Source organism: Podarcis liolepis (assembly GCF_965112155.1).
Source record: "Podarcis liolepis genome assembly, chromosome: Z".
NCBI classification, from domain to species: domain Eukaryota; kingdom Metazoa; phylum Chordata; class Lepidosauria; order Squamata; family Lacertidae; genus Podarcis; species Podarcis liolepis.
In genome coordinates this window covers 42,235,084-42,255,691 of record NC_139570.1, presented here as the reverse complement: position 1 = coordinate 42,255,691, position 20,608 = coordinate 42,235,084, and the positions used below count along the sequence as shown (strand labels likewise).

At 45.8% G+C, this 20,608-nt stretch overlaps 1 protein-coding gene across 11 annotated transcripts in view; it reads right to left on the bottom strand.

Moving 5' to 3' along the window:
• The window catches only part of CACNA1B (calcium voltage-gated channel subunit alpha1 B), a 325,506-nt gene that overhangs the window by 177,287 nt on the left and 127,611 nt on the right, over positions 1-20,608 (bottom strand). For all 11 annotated transcript variants that reach the window (XM_083485649.1, XM_083485651.1, XM_083485652.1 and 8 more), the window contains exon 7: positions 9,631-9,734. In XM_083485649.1, the coding sequence (XP_083341775.1) occupies positions 9,631-9,734 (104 nt within the window). The remainder of the gene's footprint in view (positions 1-9,630; positions 9,735-20,608) is intronic.

The following is a 20,608-nucleotide window of genomic DNA, read 5'->3' as shown; positions in this document are numbered from 1 at the left end:
CATTGGAAGAGGTCACACACATAAACCTAATGGATGGAAACCCAGTTTGAAATACCCTCCCAAGACAGTGCCTAACCTTTAATTTCAAGTCCATTTGGCTTTTGACTGGTGGATTTTTCTGAAGTGAAAGCATCAGTTGAAAACCAAATGCAAGGTCCTAGTCCCCTTGGAGTTCTCCCTCTCTCAACAAGGCTGGATGGTGAAAGAAACACACATGCTTTGGCCACCCCACCTGAGGGTCCCCTTTTGAGGTGAGGGAAGCTGAAGCATCAGGTCATGTCAATTGCCATGAGGGACCCCTGCCTGGGCCTGCCTTCACAGGGCTCAGCAGGACAGCCTTGGCCCTGCCATGTTACGTACATCAGCCTTTGGGCATCTCACATGAAAGTCCTGCTGGGAGAACAAAGGGCTACTCTACAGCTGTTGAATTATTCATACTGGAGACAAGGAGCAGGGAAATGCCTTTCTTCTCCAACACAAAAGCAGCTGCTGAGAAGGGATGGGTATGCCAGGAGAACACTTGGCTGGCAAAAATAATAATGGTGAAGGTGAGAAATCAGCAGTTTGAACAGGCCAAAGCTGGGAATGAAGTTCTCAGTGCCAGTGCTTCATATTGCCATTTCAAATGGACACATACTGTTTGCAAATAGAGTTCTTTTAAAGTGCCTTCTTACATTCCTTACACACACACACACACATCCAGAGAAAAGTATCTGTGTGCATCTTCTTCTCCATGCCCCTGGCCACCCACTAGCAACCGTTTTGACAAGCCTGGATTTCTCCACATGCAACCTGAGGCCATCTCAACCTGCTCTCGCCACACCATGGGTTGACCAGAATTAATATGAAACATTTTGAGATTCACAGAATCAAAGAACAGTAGGGTTGGAAGGAATACCAAGGGCCATCTACTCCAACTCTCTGCAATGCAGAGATCACAGCTAAAGAATCCCTGACAGGTGGGCCATCCAACCTCTATTGAAAAACTGCCAATGAATGAAAGTTCAATGGCAGGTGGAGCCAGTTAATCCTACTCCCCCCACTCCATTCTCCTTCCTGCTGGGTTCTCCAAGGGACAACGCCAAGATATGAAGGAAGAAGGCAACTCGATGGACAGGTTGTAAGCAAGAAGGAAGGCAAGTGAGGGCTGGTTGAGGACAGACTGAGGTTGGTGAGGCACTGCCCCATTTTCCCAGTCCCCACTGCATGAAAGGCTAGGAAATACCTCTCTTCCAATCCCAGCTAAGAATGATGTAATCCAGTTGTTTTTATGTGAAGAGCAGCTGCAATTTGGAGGTCTGTACAGAGAACGATACACAGAGAAAGACTGTCTCCCTGGAGACTTGATGTGGGAGTAATTAGGGATATGGGGGGGATTAATTTGGTTTGTGTTTACATGCGAAGCTACCTAATTTATGCTTCCTGAACAAATACATGAGGAGTGGGGAATCTTTTTCAGCCTGAGGGCTGTATTTCCTACTAGGTAATCATCTGGAGGGGAGGCACGTGCCAGTGGTGGGTGGGTCCAGAAGCAACAGGGGGTGGAACCACAAATATAAATTTATTCACACATCCTTCTCTATCCTCCATCCAGGCAAGGAAGAGGCATCGGCATAGTTCCAGGACACAAGCCAGCCAGGCAAAAACATTCAGGGATGGTGTGTGGTCTGGAAAAGAGGTCTGGCCTGGGGAGAGTCCCAAGGGCCAGACAAAGAGGCATTTGGCCCCCAAGCTTGAGGTTTCATATGCAATATGCAAACCAAGCCCCAACTATTCTTTGCAATTCAACTTTCTCTAAATCTGGTGATGCTGTTTCCCAGCAAGCCAAAAGTTGACAAATCACTGCTCAAAGTCAATAGCGGTACACATTTTTCAAACAAATCCCCCCCCCCACATCCCAAGAGGGCATTCCCTAGCCACTAGCACAACCTCCTTTGGGGGTAAAGAAAAAAGAGTATTGTAGGAAGTCACCAAGAGCACACAAAACGTTTCCCCTCCTAGACACATACTTGCCACCTCTCTCACTTTGAGCAGGACGTCTCAGATTCTGTTTCAAATCTCAGATATCCCAACTATTCTGCCACTGCTGCTGTGAGACCTCCGTTGAGGCCTGCTGCAGCCACAAACATACTCAAAGAAGCCGGGCCACACTTCTGGAAGTATGGAAGCGGCTGCAGTGGGCCTCGGTCTTGTCACGGTGGAGGCAGCAGAGGAGAGCCAGGGAAAGTAAGGTAGTAGGAGGGCAGCGAACTTGCGGGTGGTGTCGTAGTGGTGTGGCCTGGGCACACCTGTGGGGGGGGGGCAAAGGTGTCCTGGGATGGAGGCAGCCTGGGGGGAGTGCCCCCTATTTGGGTTGGGAAATGTTGGACAGGATAGGACACTGAGAGAGGTCCTGGGGATAGTATATGTTTGGGCTATGCATCAGATCTGGGCTGATTTGGATTGGTTTGTGGTTTGGCCAGATCAGGCTGAGACAGCTTGGGATCACCCCAAATTGGGTTGGCCTTCCCAGAGTGATTCAGGGCTGGCATACAGGCAACAGGGGTGTGGGAGAAGAGGCAGGTAACAGCCTCTGCAAAGAGTACCATGAAACAGTGTGCAAAAGGGCTTTCAAACAGCCCTGCACTTCATTTCGGTTGCATATGCCTGTTTCCAGCCAGCCAACATGCATGCGTAGCCAAACTGAGGACTGAATCCCCAACTTAGGTTCAGTCCTGCTCTCTGTATTGCAGTCAGGAGAAGGGGAAGGAGAAACAGCCTCTCCTTCTTCTCCCACCCCTCCTGGCCACATGTTTATCAATAGGGTTTAAGACCCTAACTGAGCATTAGGACTGACCCCTGAATCAGTTTGGGGACCAGTTCTAGGTTGGATCAGCCAATGTCAAATTGAGACCAATCCAAACTGCCAGATTGGGTCCTCTATCAGATCAGAGTATGGGGGCATTGTTGGCCAATTGGTGTTAAATCCTGGGCATTGTTGGCCAATTGGTGTTAAAAAAGGACAGAACTTTCTTTATGTACGCTACAGCAGCAGCAAGAATTCTCATCGCAAAGCATTGGAAGACACAAGACCTACCCACCTTGGAAGAATGGCAGACGCAACTAATAGACTACATGGAGATGGCGGAAATGACTGGCAGAATCCGGGACCAGGGAGAAGAGTCGGTGGAAGAAGGTTGGAGGAAATTTAAAATTTATTTGCAGAAATATTGTAAAAATTTTGAATGTTGATGACATTGAAATGAATCCAAGGGGCTCTAGCAACAAGGTAAAAAGTATAAGGGGATTATCAAATAGACAAACTAATAGATCATGAATTTGCTGAACTAAATTTAAAAGGGATACAAAAATGGGAGACGTGAGGAAGTCGGGAAAATAAGTTAACTTAAAGTGGAGAGATTAAGAAAGAGAGAAATTTTGTTTTTCTTTTATATGTGCTTTTTCTTCTTTTTGTGTTTAATGTTTGTAATTTTGTATTTTGTATTTTTGTGCTTTTGGTTTTTTTTCTATTTGTTATGCATTAGTCTTTTGTGTTTTCTAAACTTTTCTATTGATAAAACCTAATAAAATATTATATATTTTTAAAAAAAAAAACAGATCAGAGTATGGGGGGTATGAACAACCCCAGTTTATATGGTTGCCTGCTTGTTTTTACTAGCTGTGCTCCAGTGCCTTTAACAGCATCTTGACACATAGACATTTGACAGGGGGCACTTTGTCTGCATTCTCTATACTGCTGTTAGGAAAACTTTTCCATGATGCATATTTTGTTTTCATGACAAACTGCTGCTAAAGGCAGAGAAGCAGAAGCAGTAAATTAGTTGGCAAGTCAAGTTCTCTGCCTAATGAGTTAGATGGGGGAAGTTTATTAAATAAAGCAGTAGGAACTGTATGTTCAGACTGAAAATATTTGGGGATACCTGCGTCACAGATACTTAAAAACATAGGTTAAGGTCACCTTTTGTCTCTCATTTGAGCCACATTTCCCCTCGCCCAACTTTACTTCTGCTTTTTGCTACTTTCCATCCCGCTCTTACCACTTCCACCACCCACTATCAGCATAACAAGGTCAAAGTGCCCTGTATCTCGGTACGATGAAAACAAAGAACAGCGCCTTAGACGGGATGGGTCACTGGATGATGCTTGTTAGTTAGTAATTATGTTCCAGGAAACAGAGGGAGAAACATAGGTCTTGTTTATGATGTTGAAATGAATAGAGATGAGGGAGGTTAATTATAAATCTGTTTTAGGAACACTATAGACCTAAGTGCAGGATGCAAACATTACCTTAGGTCATTACTCATTTCTGAAACTCGGAAAATAATGTAGAGTGGTCTATTTGCGAAAATAATGCACAGTAAGAGTGGGGAACATTATTCAGCTCAAGGGCTGCATTCCTTTCAGGATAATCGTTGGGGGGGGGGGCAAATGCCAGTGGTAGGACAGGGCCAGAAGTAAAAGTAAATGGAGCAATGAATGTAAACTTCAGCAATGTGCAGTAGGCTAGTTTCTACATACCGTATTTTTCGCCCTATAGGACGCACCGGCCCATAGCATGCACCTAGATTTGGGGGGGGGGGTAAAGGGGAAATAAAGGGGGGAATTTATTTTTTCCCCAGGCACGGGGCTGGGGCGGGGGAAGCCCGAGCTTCCCCCAACCCCAGCCCCCAGAACAGGCAGCTCTCCGTAAGCCGTCGGAACCCAGCGCGAAGTCGCGCCAGGCTCCCACAGCTTGCGGAGAGCTGTGCGAAGCCCGAAGCCTGGGGGGGCAGAGCTCAATGCAGGCAGCTCTGGGCAAGCCAGGGAGAGCTGCGCAACTTTGCGCAGCTTTCCCACGGCTTGCACAGAGCTGCGCGAAGCCCAAAGCCTGGGGACTTTGGGCACCTCTCCCACTGCTTGCCCAGAGCTGCACGAAGCCTGGGGGCGCTAAGCTCAGTGCCCCCCCCCCAGGCTTCTGGGTGCAGGCAGCTCTCGGCAAGCCGGGGAGAGCTGCGCGACTTCGCACAGCTCTCCCACAGCTTGCAGAAAGCTTCCTGAAGCCTGGAGAGCGATAGGGGTCGGTGCACACCGACCCCTCTCGCTCTCAAGGCTTCAGCGAAAGCCTGCATTCGTCCCATAGGACGCACACATATTTCCCCTTCGTTTTGGAAGGGGGGAAAGTGCGTCCTATAGGGCGAAAAATACGGTACATTCTCTTGCCACCACTCTATCCTCCATCTAGGCAAGCAAGAGGCATTATCAGAGTCCAACACTGAGATTCAACACCAAGGGCCTTCTGGTGGTTCCCTCATTGCGAGAAGTGAGGTTACAGGGAACCGGGCAGAAGGCCTTCTCGGTAGTGGCGCCCGCCCTGTGGAACGCCCTCCCTTCAGATGTGAAGGAAATAAGCAGCTATCCTATCTTTAAAAGACATCTGAAGGCAGCCCTGTTCAGGGAAGTTTTTAATATTTAATGATGTGGTGTATTTAACACTGCCCAGAGTGGCTGGGGAAACTCAGCCAGATGGGTGGGGTATAAATAAATTATTATTATTATTATTATTATTATTATTATTATTATTATTATTATTCAAGGACACATCTCAGTGCATAGAAAGACTGAAGGAGGGGGTGAAGCTGAGATATCATGACAGTTTTATCACGAGTTTTTACCGCGAGTTTTGTCGTCTTGCGATTTTTTTCGTCTTGCGAAGCACGGTGTCGGGAAAGTTTTGGAAAAGCTTCAAAAATCACCAAAGTATTTAAAAACCTCAAAAAAGGCTACCACACCGCGTTCTATGAGTTGCTCCTCGAAGTCAAGTCGCAATTGTATTAGCGGTGTTAAGAAAAAGGAAACAAACTTGCAAGACGTTTCCGTCTTGCGAAGCAAGCCCATAGGGGAAATCGTCTTGCGAAGCAGCTCAAAAAACAAAAAAACCTTTCATCTAGCGAGTTTTTTGTCTTGCGAGGCATTCGTCTTGCGAGGTACCACTGTACAAGAATGTGAACTGAAAAGCTGAGACTGGGTGCAACCATACCACACCTGTGTCTTTTGGGCAGCTTCCCCAGGGGTGGGGAACCTCTGGCCAGCCATTGTTGAACTAAAGCTACAATCATCCCCAGAGAGTGTGGCCAACTGTCAGGGAATATGGGATCTGTGGCCCAAAACCTGAAGGGCACCATGCTGGTTATCCATGCACAATATCCGAACCCATGTTGAGAAAAGAAGAGAGGTTAGTTCAGCTTCCTGGTTGCATCTAGAAAGAAGAGACCCTGCTAGCCAGGATGCTAGACGTCACTAATAGCTGGCATTTATCTCAGGAAGGACCAGGCCCTGGCTCAATCAATCAGGCACTTAGAGATTCTGCCACCGTCACCACTAGAGATAGAAGATGAATTTGATTCAATTACGATTTTAATGTGAACCTATCTAAGGCCCCTCTGCCACTATACAGTTAAAGCAGCATCATTCTACTTTAAGCAGCCATGGCTTCCCCCAAAGAAACCTGGGAGCTGTAGTTTGTTAAAAAGTGTTCACCCATAGCTACAATTCCCAGAATGGTTTAGCAATCAATCCCTCATTCCCAGGAAATGCTGGGAATCATAGCTCTCTGTGGGAAGAAATAGGGAGTTTCCTAACAACCCTCAACACCCTTAGCAAACTACAGTTGCCCAGGATTTTGGGGAGCAACCATGACTTTTCAAAATGGTATCATACTGTGTAAAATGGTTAACACAGATGAATCATAGTATTGTAGAGTTAGAAGGGACCGCAATGGTCATCTAGTCCAACCCCCTGCAATGCAGGAATATCAGTTGAACTATCCATGACAAATGACCATCCAACTTCTGCTTAAAAACCTCCAAGGAAGGAGAGTCCACCAGCTCCCGAGGGAGCCTGTTCCACTGCCTAACAGCTCTTACTGTCAGAAAGTTTTTCCTAATGCTTAATCTGAGTCTCCCTTCTTGTAACTTGAATCCATTGTTTCAGGTTCTACCCTCCAGAGCAGGAAAAACAAGCTTGCTCCATCGTCCATGGGACAGCCCTTTAGCTATCTGAAGATGGCTATCATGAAATCTCCAGATTTCATGATGATGTTCTCCAACCAAATAATGCATGCAAAAATGTACATACCAGGGGAAAGCATGACTAAAGATACACACATTAACCTGGGGTGGGGGAACCTTTGGCCCTCCAGATACTGCTGAACATCTCCCATGTGTATGTGCCGGAGTTCCATTGGGATCACAACCCCAGCACAAGTATACACACAGAGAGTTGTTCTCCTAGACTTATTTCAGGAATATTTGGACTGTTTGGCTTTGAGATACTGAGTTATGCATGTCATGATTATTTTGGCACTTGTATATATTATTAAAGATTTCATGTAAAATAAGGTATTGAAATGTCATACAATATTTTTAATGAATTTTCGTAAACCACATACAGAGTTGTTTAGTTTGTGATTGAACTCCAACTCCCATCAGCCCCAGCCATCACAGCCAATAGCCACGGCTGATGGGAGCTGCAGTCCAGCAGCATCCAGAGGGTGAAAAGGCTTTCCCACCACTGCATTAGTGAATGACAGATCAGAAATGCACAAAACCCAAAACGGGAAACAAATTTCTGTATAACAAGAGAAGTTTGCACCAAAATGCTGATGAAACTTAAGACCTTTTCATTTAATTGCAAAATGAGGCAGAAATGCAGTGAACCAAACTAAAAGTCTGGAAAATCAAGAGACTGAGAGAAAGGGAAACAGGCAGATTCATTCATTCCTATCTGCCACAGAATCTGGCTACTGGAGCACGGTGTGAATTCTTGAATTACAGAACAGCACCAGCGGCCTCCCCCCCTCCCCACAGTTCACTTGGATCATCCTCTGGTTTCTTTTCACAAATGCAGGCACATACAGATCCAATTCAGTGCCAACGAACGCTCAATGGATTAATCAACTGAGTATTATTTACTTGTCCAACATGCATTAAAAGGGGGGGGGGAATCTGAACCCCACTCTTGATTTTCCCAGCCGTATATCTTTTTCCTTCTCCATCCCCAGGCCAACTGGGTACTTGAGAGCTTTAATAATAATGCCTTCAACTCCAAAGGCTTCACCGGATTCCAAATATTTACCATGCAACTCGAAAGAGCTGTAGCGGAAATGGAATCCTGCATAACTGAGTTGGTTCCAGGTATTGGCTTGAAAGAGCACATCCTAAGGCTGTGGGCTCACTTAAAAGAGCCCTTTGGACCTGCTCCTCTTTGGCGCCACTTCAACCTTCCTGTTCACCTGCAACCAGAAAAAGCTGCAAACCACCCCTCCCTTTTTTCAGATGCCCTTTGAAAATATATTCTTTAGACAGGCCTTTGCAATATATTTTCTTTATTTCTCTTTTTTAACCAATCAATTTTTATTGATGTTTTTATGCTGATTTTATTTTTGTAAGTTGCACAGCAGAACTCTTAACAGGCAATTGTTAAGCGTGTAAGGACAAAAGAAGCAATTATAACTTAACAGTTTTCATGCTATTCTATTTTGTTAAAGCAACTAGAAAAACATATTATGATGGGAAGATCTCACACAGGTGAAGGGAAGCAGTGGGTAGGAGGGGAGGTGTCAGGGAACTGACATCAGAGCTAGAGGCGGAGGGAAGGCTCTCAAATGATGCTGGAGAAGGGCCCAGCAGGGAGAGAGGCAGCTCCGCAGATGGGGAAGCAAATCAGCGCAACACCAGGGATATAGAGGGGCTGATGGGGGAATCGGCGAGGGGGCTCCAGGACTCTTCACTGGACACCAGCGGGGAGCGCACGGGTCCTCCGCTACCCACGCCCACCCTGCGCAGAAGACTTCCGCGCAGAGAGAGTAGGAGGAGACTGGGTGTCAAACAACTTTTATGTTGGAAAAGATTTAGGAAACACCCACTGACGGATTCTGCTAGAGACTGAGGCAGCCACGATGTGAAGGGCTGCCCAGACTGAAAGGTTTAGCAAGGCAACAAAGCCTGGAGAGGAGGCAACTTACGCACGAGCAACCCATACACATTACAGGAGGGTTAGGTTGAATTTGGGAAATAAAATAATATATGGGACAGCAAATGATATAATAGATTCTTATAGAATAGTAATATTTCGTAACCAGAATAGAAGTTCAAAAGGGGAAGTACCGGTAAATGTATTTTTAGTATTTTCATTATTGTAATAGTTATTATTATTTCTTATCGGTAGAAGGCAATTTTAATTTAGGCTTCTTCGTTTTGCTGTCTGTATAATTTTCTTCAGGCAATAAAAAAAAAAGTTGCACACCACCCTGATGTGTGTGGTGTTGTTTTTTTAAGGAAAGTGTGGATTACCAATAAGCAAATAAATAAATAAATAAATAAATAAATAAATAAATAAATAATGGACCGATGGTCTTACGGTATAATATAGCTTCCTATGTGTGAGCACAGAGGTAAAGCTTTTGCCTTGCATGGAGAAGCTTCCAGGTTCAATCTCTGGCATATCCAAGTCAGGCTGCAAGAGACCCTGGAGAGTCACTGCCAACCTGTGCTGGCAATACTGTGCTAGGTGGACCTGGTGGTCTGACTCGATATAAGACAGCTCCCTACCTTTTCCATCTTATCATTAGTGGGAAAGAAACTGGGTCCTTACCCTGATAGGACACCAAGGACCAAGTTGAGCATGAAGAAAGAGCCGATGATGATGAGGGGGATGAAGTAAAGCCAGTTCCACATATTCCCTGCAGCGTCGTTAGTCTGGAGAAAGACAGAGAAAAGGGGGAGAGGAGAAAGAGACTTTAATCCAAACCCACATGTCCAGCATACAAGCATTTCTTTTTTACTGTTTTTTGTTTTAATACTACACTTCAGCAGTGCTTTCCCCCCCTAGAAAATGAGGTGCAGGAACGCTCAGGTTTTTTTGACAGAGCCAAAGCTGTTTAGGGGGAAAACAACGCTTTTGGGGCAGGAACGCTTCTCCGCTCAATCACCCCACTGCAAGCATCACTGCAGCTGCATTTCAGTGTCGACTCCGACATGCTGCCCCACAGCCTCCAACACAAAGCCATGAGCGGGATGCAGCCCAAAGACTCCGACACGCAACTCTGGGCACCTTGCCACTATACAGGTGCTGGTACACAACAAATAGGTGCTGGAATGCACCAAAGAGGTGCCAGAACTCAGTTCTGGTGAGTTCCAGCTGAATAAAAGCCCTGCACTTCACTACTTGTTACATCAGGGGACTTCCCTGGCTCTCCCAGATGGAGAGGACGGGAGCAATAGTCGGTCCAGTGGTCAAGAAGGCAGTTTTTGTACATGCTATAGAGGGAAGTGAGAGGCAGATGGGGCTCGTGAACATGGGAGGGTAGCCCATCTAGGAGAAGGAAAACTCTAACACTAAACCTCCACTGCCTTGTGGGACATATTTGGGAGAAGAAAAAGCTAAGGAGTAAACCCTGCACAAATTCAGTGTGGAATCCCTAAGGCCTTGTACATTTCCTTCCAGCAACTCCTGCAGTTAAGCTGGTGCCAAACATATTGCTCTGATTTCCCTGGGACCACATCAGTGAAGTTGAGAGGGGTGTCTTGTTGTCTGGGCAGCTCAGGACCTCCCTACATACACACTGCCCAGGCTTGCTTCCCACGGAAATTGCTTCAGTGCTGCTAATGCAGCATTTGGACCTCACGCCTGGAGGTACACTCTATTGTCTCTTGAGACAGATGGGTGCCCACAGCATGGGTGAGCAACCTCAGGCTTGATGGCTGAATAACAGCCCTCCAGACTTCTCTATCTGCCTCCTAGCTGGATCAGATTATTTCCAAGGTCCCTCTCAATCTCTGTGGGCAGTAGTCAATATTAGTCCTACTCAGAGTAGTAGACCCACTGGAATTGATGGCCATGACTCACCGAGGGACATTTCAGTAGGTCAACCCTGAGCAGCACATAGTTGGCGGCAACCTTATGGTTCTAAGGACCAGCTTCCATCCTCACCCATTAGAGGGTGATGGATAAGGGATCTTGTGCTGACTCCTGTCTCATTCACTAAGGGCTGGGAGCCATGAAGCAAAATCAATTTTTATGCCTTCCCTTAAAATACTTTAATGGTTTAATGCTTGGGTGACTTGTTTATGTCACTCAACTCCCAACCCAACCACAGAACTAATCAGATACAATGGAGATGGAAAATGGAAATACTTTCAATGCTCTGATGGTGTTTCACATTGTAAAACACTTGGGAGGCTCCGGACATCTGCATTGCATGGGGGGGGGGGAGGATTACATCATGCATTTAAGAGTTACATACATCCCATTGATTTTGCATATCACCTTGCTGCTTAAGAACAAACATTCTATTTAGAAAAATAATTGCTGTACTGGAGCTCACTCAATGCTGGCCATCTAATTTCTTGCCATGATCCACACACTACCACCAGTCAAACACAATCCTGTGATGGGCAAAAGCTGGTTCCACTATGAGGAGCGGAGTGTTCCTAGGTAAAATCAGGGATGGAGCAACTCTCCTATGAGGAGAGAAATGTGAGTAAGAGGTGACATGGCAGGAGTCTATAAAAGTATGAATGGCATGGTGAAGGTTAAGAGAGAAGTGCTTTTTGTCCCTCTGCCGTAATACTAGAATGCAAGGCCATCCACTGAAACAGAATATTTGAAGATTCAGGATGGAGAAAAGGAAGAACTTACCGTATTTTTCGCCCTATAGGACGCACTTTTCCCCCTCCAAAAATGAAGGGGAAATGTGTGTGCGTTCTATGGGGCGAATGCAGGCTTTCGCTGAACCGGCTTTGGTTCCCCGACCTGGTTTGGAGGCTGGCGGTGGGGAGAAGCGTGCTTCTCCCCACTGCCAGCCCCACAAGCTCGGGGGACAGCGGGGAGGCGGAACGCCGCCATCCCGCTGTTCCCCGACCTGGTTTAGGCTTCAGGCAGATATCCGCAAGGCGTGGGAGCCCGGTGGGAAGTCGCGCCGGTCTCCCAAGGCTTGCGGAGAGCTGCCTGTTCTGGGGGCTGGGGTTGGGGGAAGCTTGGGCTTCCCCCGCACCAGCCCCGCGCCTGGGGGAGGGAATAATTTTTTTTCTTTATTTCCCCCCAAAAAAACTAGGTGCGTCCTATGGGCCGGTGCGCCCTATGGGGTGAAAAATACGGTATTCATAGGCGCATAACATTTTTGCCAATACAGGGCTGCATTCAGATGTCTTCTAAAAGTCTTATAGCCATTGTTCTCTTTGACATCTGGTGTGAGGGCATTCCACAGGGCGGGTGCCACTACCGAGAAGGCCCTCTGCCTAGTTTCTTGTAACCTCACTTCTTGCAGTGAGGGAACTGCCAGAAGGCCCTTGGAGCTAGACCTCAGCGTCGAGGCAGAACGATGGGGGTGGAGATGCTCCTTTAGGTATACTGGGCCGAGGCTGTTTAGGGCTTTACAGGTCAGCACCAACACTTTGAATTGTGCTCAGAAACATACCATGAGCCAGTGTAGATCCTTTAGGACTGGAGCTACATGGCTCTGGCAGCCGCTCACTGTCACCAGTTTGGCAGCTGCATTCTGGATTAGTTGGAGTTTCCAAGTCACCTTCAAAGGTAGCCTCACATAGAGTGCATTGCAGGTGTCTAAGTGGAAGATAGCCAGAGCACGTACCACTCTGGAAAGGCAGTGCATGGGAAGGTAGGGTCTCACAGTTACCTCATTCAGGGCCAGGATGTCCCCCACACCTGTCCACCCTCTGCCTCCCAAAAACAGTACTTCTGTCTTATTGGGAGTCAACCTCAATCCGTTAATTAACATCCATCCTTCAACTGCCTCCAGACACTCACACGGGATGTTCACCACCTCAGAGAGCAGCACAGCCATACAAGGCCTGTATGAGGCAAACCCTGCCCTCCACAACATCATTTCCTGCTAGCTCTGTGACTGATGGAGGAGCTCCTGCCCAATAACAGGAATGTGCTCCACCCCAGAACATCCAGAGAGCACCGAAAGACAAAGATTCTCTGTTTAACGGCCACTGTTATATCAAATAATCTACTTGACCCAATGGTAATTTTTTGCTGTTTTTAAGATAGCCTCTGACTTAGAGAGAGCTAGACAAGGTTCTCTGAGGTTGTTCAGCTTTCCAGTGAACAGACAATTTACTTCATAGAATCAAAGAACTGTAGAGTTGGAAGGAACCCCAAGGATCATCTAGTCCAACCCCTTGCAATGGAGGAGGACTGTAAGGGGATCGAACCCATTACCTTGATCAGCACCACTAGTCACATCAGATGCATTGGAGGGAAAGTGAAAATGCACTCTTACCCCCAAAGATTGTGTGACAAGACCACCTGGAAGAATTTTACCTTTATGATTTCTATATAATCATATATCCATATATAACCATATATCCTAATGGAGATTTTTTTTATCCATGTATCCTAATGATGTTTGAATCGCTAAAGCTTCAGCAGAGCAAAATTCTTAAATCTTAAAAATTACAAAAGTTGCCCTCTGCCCTATTTCTCTCTCCACCCTGCTATTGTGCTTGAAGGAAACAATAAATCTGATGTGTTGGCATTTTTCTATAGGGAACCTACTCCAGGCGGCTTCTCAGGCTCACGAGAGGGGGGGTGAGTTGGGGAACAGGAAAAAGCAGTCAGCCACAATGCAATGTTCTAAGCCAGGGGTCTGCAACCCGCGGCTCCGGAGCCGCATGTGGCTCTTTTACACCTTTGCTGTGGCTCCGGGGCGGATACTAGCGAGGGGAGGAGGCACATTGTGCGCCTCGACACTCCCCACTGTGGCGGGCGCTGTACTGGCTGTGACGTCGCATGGGGGCAGTGCGTGCGTTAGTCACGCACCGTCCTGACGTCACCTTCCCGGTTTTGCGGCTCCCAGTTTTTTTTCCTTCGGAAACGGGTCCAAGTGGCTCTTTTTGTCTTAAAGGTTGCAGACCCCTGTTCTAAGCCAATAGCAGATGGTGGGGGTTATTCAGGTTTTAACAGTTAAATAGGTTTCTTTTCCTCTTTATTGCTGAAAATTAGGGTAAAGGGCAAATTGACGCACCATCTGAGAAAAGCAGAAGTATTCTTTACATGGGCAGAGGAAGAGCTTGTGCCCGCTCGCTGATTTGATTTTGCTGCAATATATGAATATGTCATGTTTTATGCTGATTGTACTCAGGTATAAAAACCCAATGTACAGGCTCTGGAAACGATTCCACTGGGTCTTTATTGCTCAGCAATAAACTTTGCCTTCTTTTTCTCCACTGCTGCGTCTGTCGATTCTTGGGCACATTTTGAGTGGGCAACAGGTATCCCTTATATGCTTGCAACAATTGGTGTATGCCTGTGAATACCAGGTGCTGGGAATCAAAAGTAGGAAGAGCTCTGTCCCGCTTGTGAGCTTCAGAGCTTTGCAGGTTTGTTTGCCACTTCTGCTAATTAGCAAAGCTATTTACACATTATTTATTTCAGCTTATTCCCACACATAGCTCTGGGGTACACACACACAGACCTGACATATACAAAGAAGTATCATCCCAGTTGAACTCCACACAGAAGTAAATCCAGAAATCACCATGCATGCTGGGAACTTCCCAGGTGTTAATTTTTTATTTATTTTTAAGTGCAAATAACAAGCAGCTGTTACTCCATCTGAGGTGAGGAATCAACACCCTTCTTTGTACTTAAGAACGTAAATACATAAGAAGTTGCCAGCAGGGTAGAACTAAAAGATCCTTACATTTTTTCTGGGGGTAGGGCACCTCAGGCCCAAAAACTGGGTGTGGCCATGTAGCCCTCTCTTTCTGGCCCTCATGATTCTGCCCAGGCCACATACTCTTCCCGCTTGGCAGGGGGTTGGACTCGAAGGCCCTTGTGGTCTCTTCCAACTCTATGATTCTATGATTCTATGATTCCCAGCCAGACCTCTCATCTGCCCTGCTTTGCAAACCCCCTCAGAGCTTTTGCCCAGCTGGAATAATGTGCCCTTGGACCTCTGATCCTGCTACATGCTTGCCTACATGGAGGGCAGAAAGGGAGATGTCAATGAGTGTAGAAACAGCCTATTGTAGAAAGGTACAATTTACATGTGTTGCTCTGCCCACTTTTAGCCTGTGCCTCCACCCAACATGGGCATGTGGGTCCTAGAAGATTGCTCAGAAGGGAATGTGGCCATCGGGCTGCAAAAAGTTCCCCTGATACAGTGGCTAACCAGATGTATCCAGGAAGCCAAAGGATATGTTGCACCCAGAAACTGGTAGCCAGTAAACAGCACACCACCTTTGAACCTTTGAACCTGGATAATTCCATGTGGCTATCATTGTGCATAGCCATGAATATGTATAGCCTAGCCTTCTCCGGGCTCTAGTCTTCTAGGTGGACTCCTGCCTTTGCCAGCCCTGGCCACCACAGCCAATGGTCAGAAATGCAGGGTGCTGCAGCCCAACGTTTTCTGGGTCTGCTTAAGAAAGATCTTAAGATAGGTAGTTAAACTATGGAGTTCACTCTCAAATGAAGTAGTGATGGCCACCAGCTTTAATGGTTTAGAAGAAGGTTAGACAAATTCATGGAGGAGGAGAAAGCTATCAATGTCTTCTAGCCATGATGGCTATGTTCTGCCTCTACGGTCAGTGGCAGTATATCTCTGAATACCAGTTACCAAGAGTCATAAGTGGGAAGAGAGTGCTGTTGAACTCAGATCCTATTTGCAGGCTTTCCAGAGGCATCTGGTTAGGCACTGTGAGTATAAGATGTTGGATTTGGTGGGCCTTTGATCTGATCTGGCAAAGCTCTTATGATCTTAGCCATGTGATCTGAGGGAAGGCAGATGCAACTGAGTGCCTAACCATCTACTCCTGAAGAGATGTCAAGGGCCTGAGAGACGTGTTGGGGCAGCCCCATCTGCAACTCCCCTGCAGCTGCTTAAGACCTGTCTGCCCTGAGAGAACACAGGAGCAGGAAGGCCCAGGCCACAGAACTTCTGCCATCACCTTCCAGTCAACCGGAGAGGGCTCTTGTTACTCCACATCTGAAATCACTTATCTGTTTCCAAACTTTAAAACTGTAAATCTCCTTGGGTGCATTGGTATAAAGGACTCTGTAAGCACAATAAATGAATGAATAAAAACATTCAGAGTGATGCAGATTGGGGGACAGTGGTCTAATCCCCTCCAAAATGCATTTAAGCTAGTAGTTATTGCCATATATTTATTTGGAGAAAGGGCCATAGCTCAGTGGTAGAGCAACTGCCTTGCACACAAAAGGCCCAGGCTCAATCCCTGAAATCTTTACACAGTGCTGAGAATAGGACTCCTGTTTGAAATCCTGAAGAGCTGCTGCTGCTACTGAGCTGGATGGAATCAAGGCTTTGACTTATAAAACAGCTTCTTATGCTGTGGTGGCCAAATCCTTTAAATTAGTTCCCCCTAGCATGAGATGCTGTACTTGAAGTAGGATGAGTGCAGGTGCCGGGCAGGTCCCTGACCCGGTAGTCATTATAGGCTTCTGGGTTGTTCCTTATGTTTAGCATTCTTCTTGGGGAATTGTTTCCCTTTTGGCACAGAGGCAAGTCTGTGTGCAAAGCCTTTCATTACAGGATTTGCTCCTTGCTGTCTTTGTTCCCTAAAATTGGCCTGAGCAATAATCTAAGTGTTTCTTCCCCCCTTGCTTGTTTTTTAATAGGACTCCCAATAGCTAGGTTCACGGTGACATTTTTTACTAGAGGATAATTTCTGGCATCCTCCGCTTAAAAACTTTGGCAACTTCAGTGTTCAGAGAAAGAGCCAAGTTTTCTCTTTGCTGCCCTGATTTTTTCCCTTACCAATAAAGCTGCAAAAGATTTATCTAGAGTCAAGATCGGAGGCATTTTGTGGGCCACGGACTTTCTCAGCACAAATGCTCTGCTCAAAAGTTGTGAAAGTTTCACTGGTAAGTTACGATGAGCATTTGCAGGGCCATTTCTAGTTACAGGGGATAAATCCAATTAAGGGTGAACCTAACTAAATTATGCTGTCTGAAACAACACAAAAACTGAGACACGGCCATCTTTCAAAATTTATACCTCTCCCCTTTTTGAAATGCCGTTCTCCTGCCAAGTAACATACATAAAAATGCACACATTAAGGTAAAGCATGCTAGGTCTCCTCCACCACCTCAACATTAAGGGGGCTTAGCCCCCTCCCAACAGATATTGGGGTCCAAAACACCTTGGCCCCATTGAGTTTTCACCCCAGTCTGAGGCCCAGGTCAGGAGTCTTCTTCATTACATGCTCCAGTGGCACCACCTAATCTGATCTGATGCTACACACTAGTACAGAGTAACACTGGTCCAGATTTTACTATGGAAACCTTGCAATACATACAGACAGGAATGGACATTTTACCCATGGCTACTTCATCCATTAAGGAGCACAGGGCATTCTTGACATGACAACATAAGGCCATCAGGCCCCTGACAGGAGTTCCTGACCAGTTTAACCCTCCAAAGCCCAGGGCAAGTGTATCCGACTGCCTTCCCCCTTGACATCACCATCTGGAAAAGCATGTCTGGGGGTCATTGGAGCTGAACTGTTTACATACACTAATATCACATCCTATAGAATTCTATCACAATTCTATAGAATTCTATCCAACCAGCACAACTGGAATGAATTTCAGGAACCAAATGCTTTTTCTGTGCAGCCTGAGCAGGAGCAGTGAACAACATAATTGTTATTTGAGGTAGCTTGTCTTCTCTTATCCCACCCCACTGCCCTGCTCACAGCTGTGAAAAATATTCTTATGTTATGAATGGTCCATGTCAACATTAAGAAAAAGGAGGTAGGAATAGGCCAATATATATATATGTGGATGGTCCCTGGATCAAGTGACTTTTCATAGAATCTTAGAGTTGTAAGGGACCCTGAGGGTCATCTAGTCCAACCCCCCACAATGCAGGAATCTCATCTAAAGCATCCATGGCAGATGACCATCCAACCTGTGTTTAAAAACCTTCAAGGAAGGAGAGTCCACCATCTCCTGTGAGAACCTGTTCCACTGCCAAACAGCTCTTACTATCAGAAAGTTTTTCTGAAAGTTTAGTCAGAATCTCCTATCTTGGAGCTTGAAGCCATTGGTCCGAGTCTTACCCTCAAGGGCAGGAGAAAACAAGGAAGCTCCCTCTTCCATGTGACAGCCCTTAAGATATCTGAAGCTTGGGGTTTTCTAACATCTGCACCTGCTGTTCTTGAGTCTTTCCTACTTGTCTGTTGGAGCTTATTTTGATATTGTTGCTCAGCTCTGTCAAGAAACTCTGCATGTTTTCCTGTTGGTCAAAGTATGGCTAGGTGGGCCTCAAGCTGCTGGACCTTCTCTTCCAGCAACACAACCAGCTTGCACTTGCTACAAGTGTACTGTTGCTTGTTCTCCAACAGAAAGAAAAACATGGCACAGGTGTTGCAGGTCACTACAGCAGCTCCCTCACCCTCCATGTCTCCTGGTCCTATGCACACTGAGAGACAGAACTCTGAGCCTCCACCACTAAACACCTTCACAAATGCCCCTGATTGCGAGCTCTGTTAATGAGCTTCCAGAGTCTGCACTGAGCTAAGTTTGACCTAGGTCAAGGCTGTCATCTGAACCAGCTGGATGTTTAACTGATAATCAATCCCAGTCAGTCCATCCTTTGAAAAATAAGACTTTAGAGCTGACTTGCCCCAAAATGTCAACTAGACATTCTGTTTTGGCAACTGTAACCTTGGTTTAAGGAGCCATTTAGCACCAAGTTTACATATCTGGGTTTCTAACACTGGTTGGTGACCCTTGGTTTAGGGTCTGGGAGTACTAGGTTCAGCAGCTCACTGAAAAGGATGACCATACGGTAGCCCAATGGTGGCCATTGTGAGCCCCAGCCATTCCTACCAGTAGCACTCTGCAAACAAACAAAACACACACACACACACACACACACACACCCCAAGGTGTGCTCTCCAAGGAGAAGGCCAGTGGAGGCTGGTGCAGGAGGACAAATGGGTCATTGTCCCATCAATGTGCATCTGCCCTCAGCCAGCGCCCACTTACCTGCCTCCTTATTTACAACCAGTCCAGACAGCAGCTGCACTCACTGTCATCTTCCTCCTCCTGCTAAGTCTCTTTTAAAAAATGTTGATATTTATGCAAAGATATACAGAAATACATACCCATTACAAAGCATCTTTTTATAATAAACTGATATAAAACAGATAACTTAATCTAAAAAAGAACAAAGTCAGAAGGAAGAAAATAGAAGAAAATGAGAAATCTAAAGGAGGGGAAAGCAAGAGAGAAGGATAAGAAAGAAAAAACTAAAGAAAGCTAGAGTAGAATAAAAGGACTTCTGGCTGTCTGCACCTACATATGATATTCATTCTTTAGACTTCAACCATTCTATCTTCTATAAGCCAGTATTTTTTCTTCAAATCCAGATATTATAAGTTCATTTTCTCTTTCACGCAAAAAATCCACAAGAAATTTCCAATCCTTAACAAATGTTAGCGATTAATTAAATATGTTAGCTTAGCCCTCTCAGCTAAGGTCAGTAATTTTTATCAGCCATTCTTCTATAGTGGATAAGGCTGTATCTTTCCATCTTTGTGCATAGAACAGTCTCGCCACAGTAATCATATATTGGAGTAATCTTCCATAATCCTTTTCTAATTGTATGTCTATAAGCCCTAAAAGAAATAGTTCTGACTGCAATTGGATATTAACCTTTAAAATTTGCTGTATCAATGTACGTATTTACATCCAATATTTTTAACCATTTGCTGCTGCTGCTGCTGTTGTTGATAAATTTGTATACACATGTCCATCAGGCATGATAAAATGCCCCTTCATATTCTTTCCCCCCCTTGTCATTTCCAGCAAACATTTTAAACATTTTTATACATTCTAAATAATTTCTCAAGAGTTAAATACCAATGATACTCCTCCCCCTAAGTTTCACTGTTGCCTCTTAGAGAACTCAATAGGGAGAAGGATGGTGACAAAATTAGAATTAGTTGGCTTCACATGTTATTGGCTTTGGCTGAACCTGTCTTTTGTGCTAGTGCAACCTATTGTTGGTCTCCCTGTCTTCCACCCAACCAGTTCCAATTGGCACAAGCCACCACCGAGAGCCAATAGCTTGCTTGGGTAGATGGAACCACTCCAGTCCCTGATACCATTTCCAATCTAAGCAAATGCTTTGCCTGTCATTTTCTCTATTCATGCTTCCTTCTAGCCATCTTCTCTGGAAAGAGGAGGGTACAAGGAAGAGCATGGCCTACAGAGAGAGAGCAGAGTCTTGAGAGGGCAGGTCCCCCCCCCCCTTTCACATCTACAGAAGAAGCAAGAACATCAGGCACCCGGTGTCCAGTAACCATGCTCAGCAGCAAAAGGGGCTTAGCCAAAGAGGACTGCAACGAATCACATTCAGAAAGGATGCTGGAATAGAACAGGTCCCCTGGGGCAGGTGAGCAATTGCCAGTCAGCCTGCAAGGTGGCTGAACTAATTGCATGTTCCTTCCATGCTTTTATTTATTTAAATAAATGGAAAATTTAAACTGCCAACCACTGAGGCTGTGCTGAACTCTATTTTGTGGGCAGCAATACTAAAAACAAACAAATCCACTGCTGATGTTAGTCC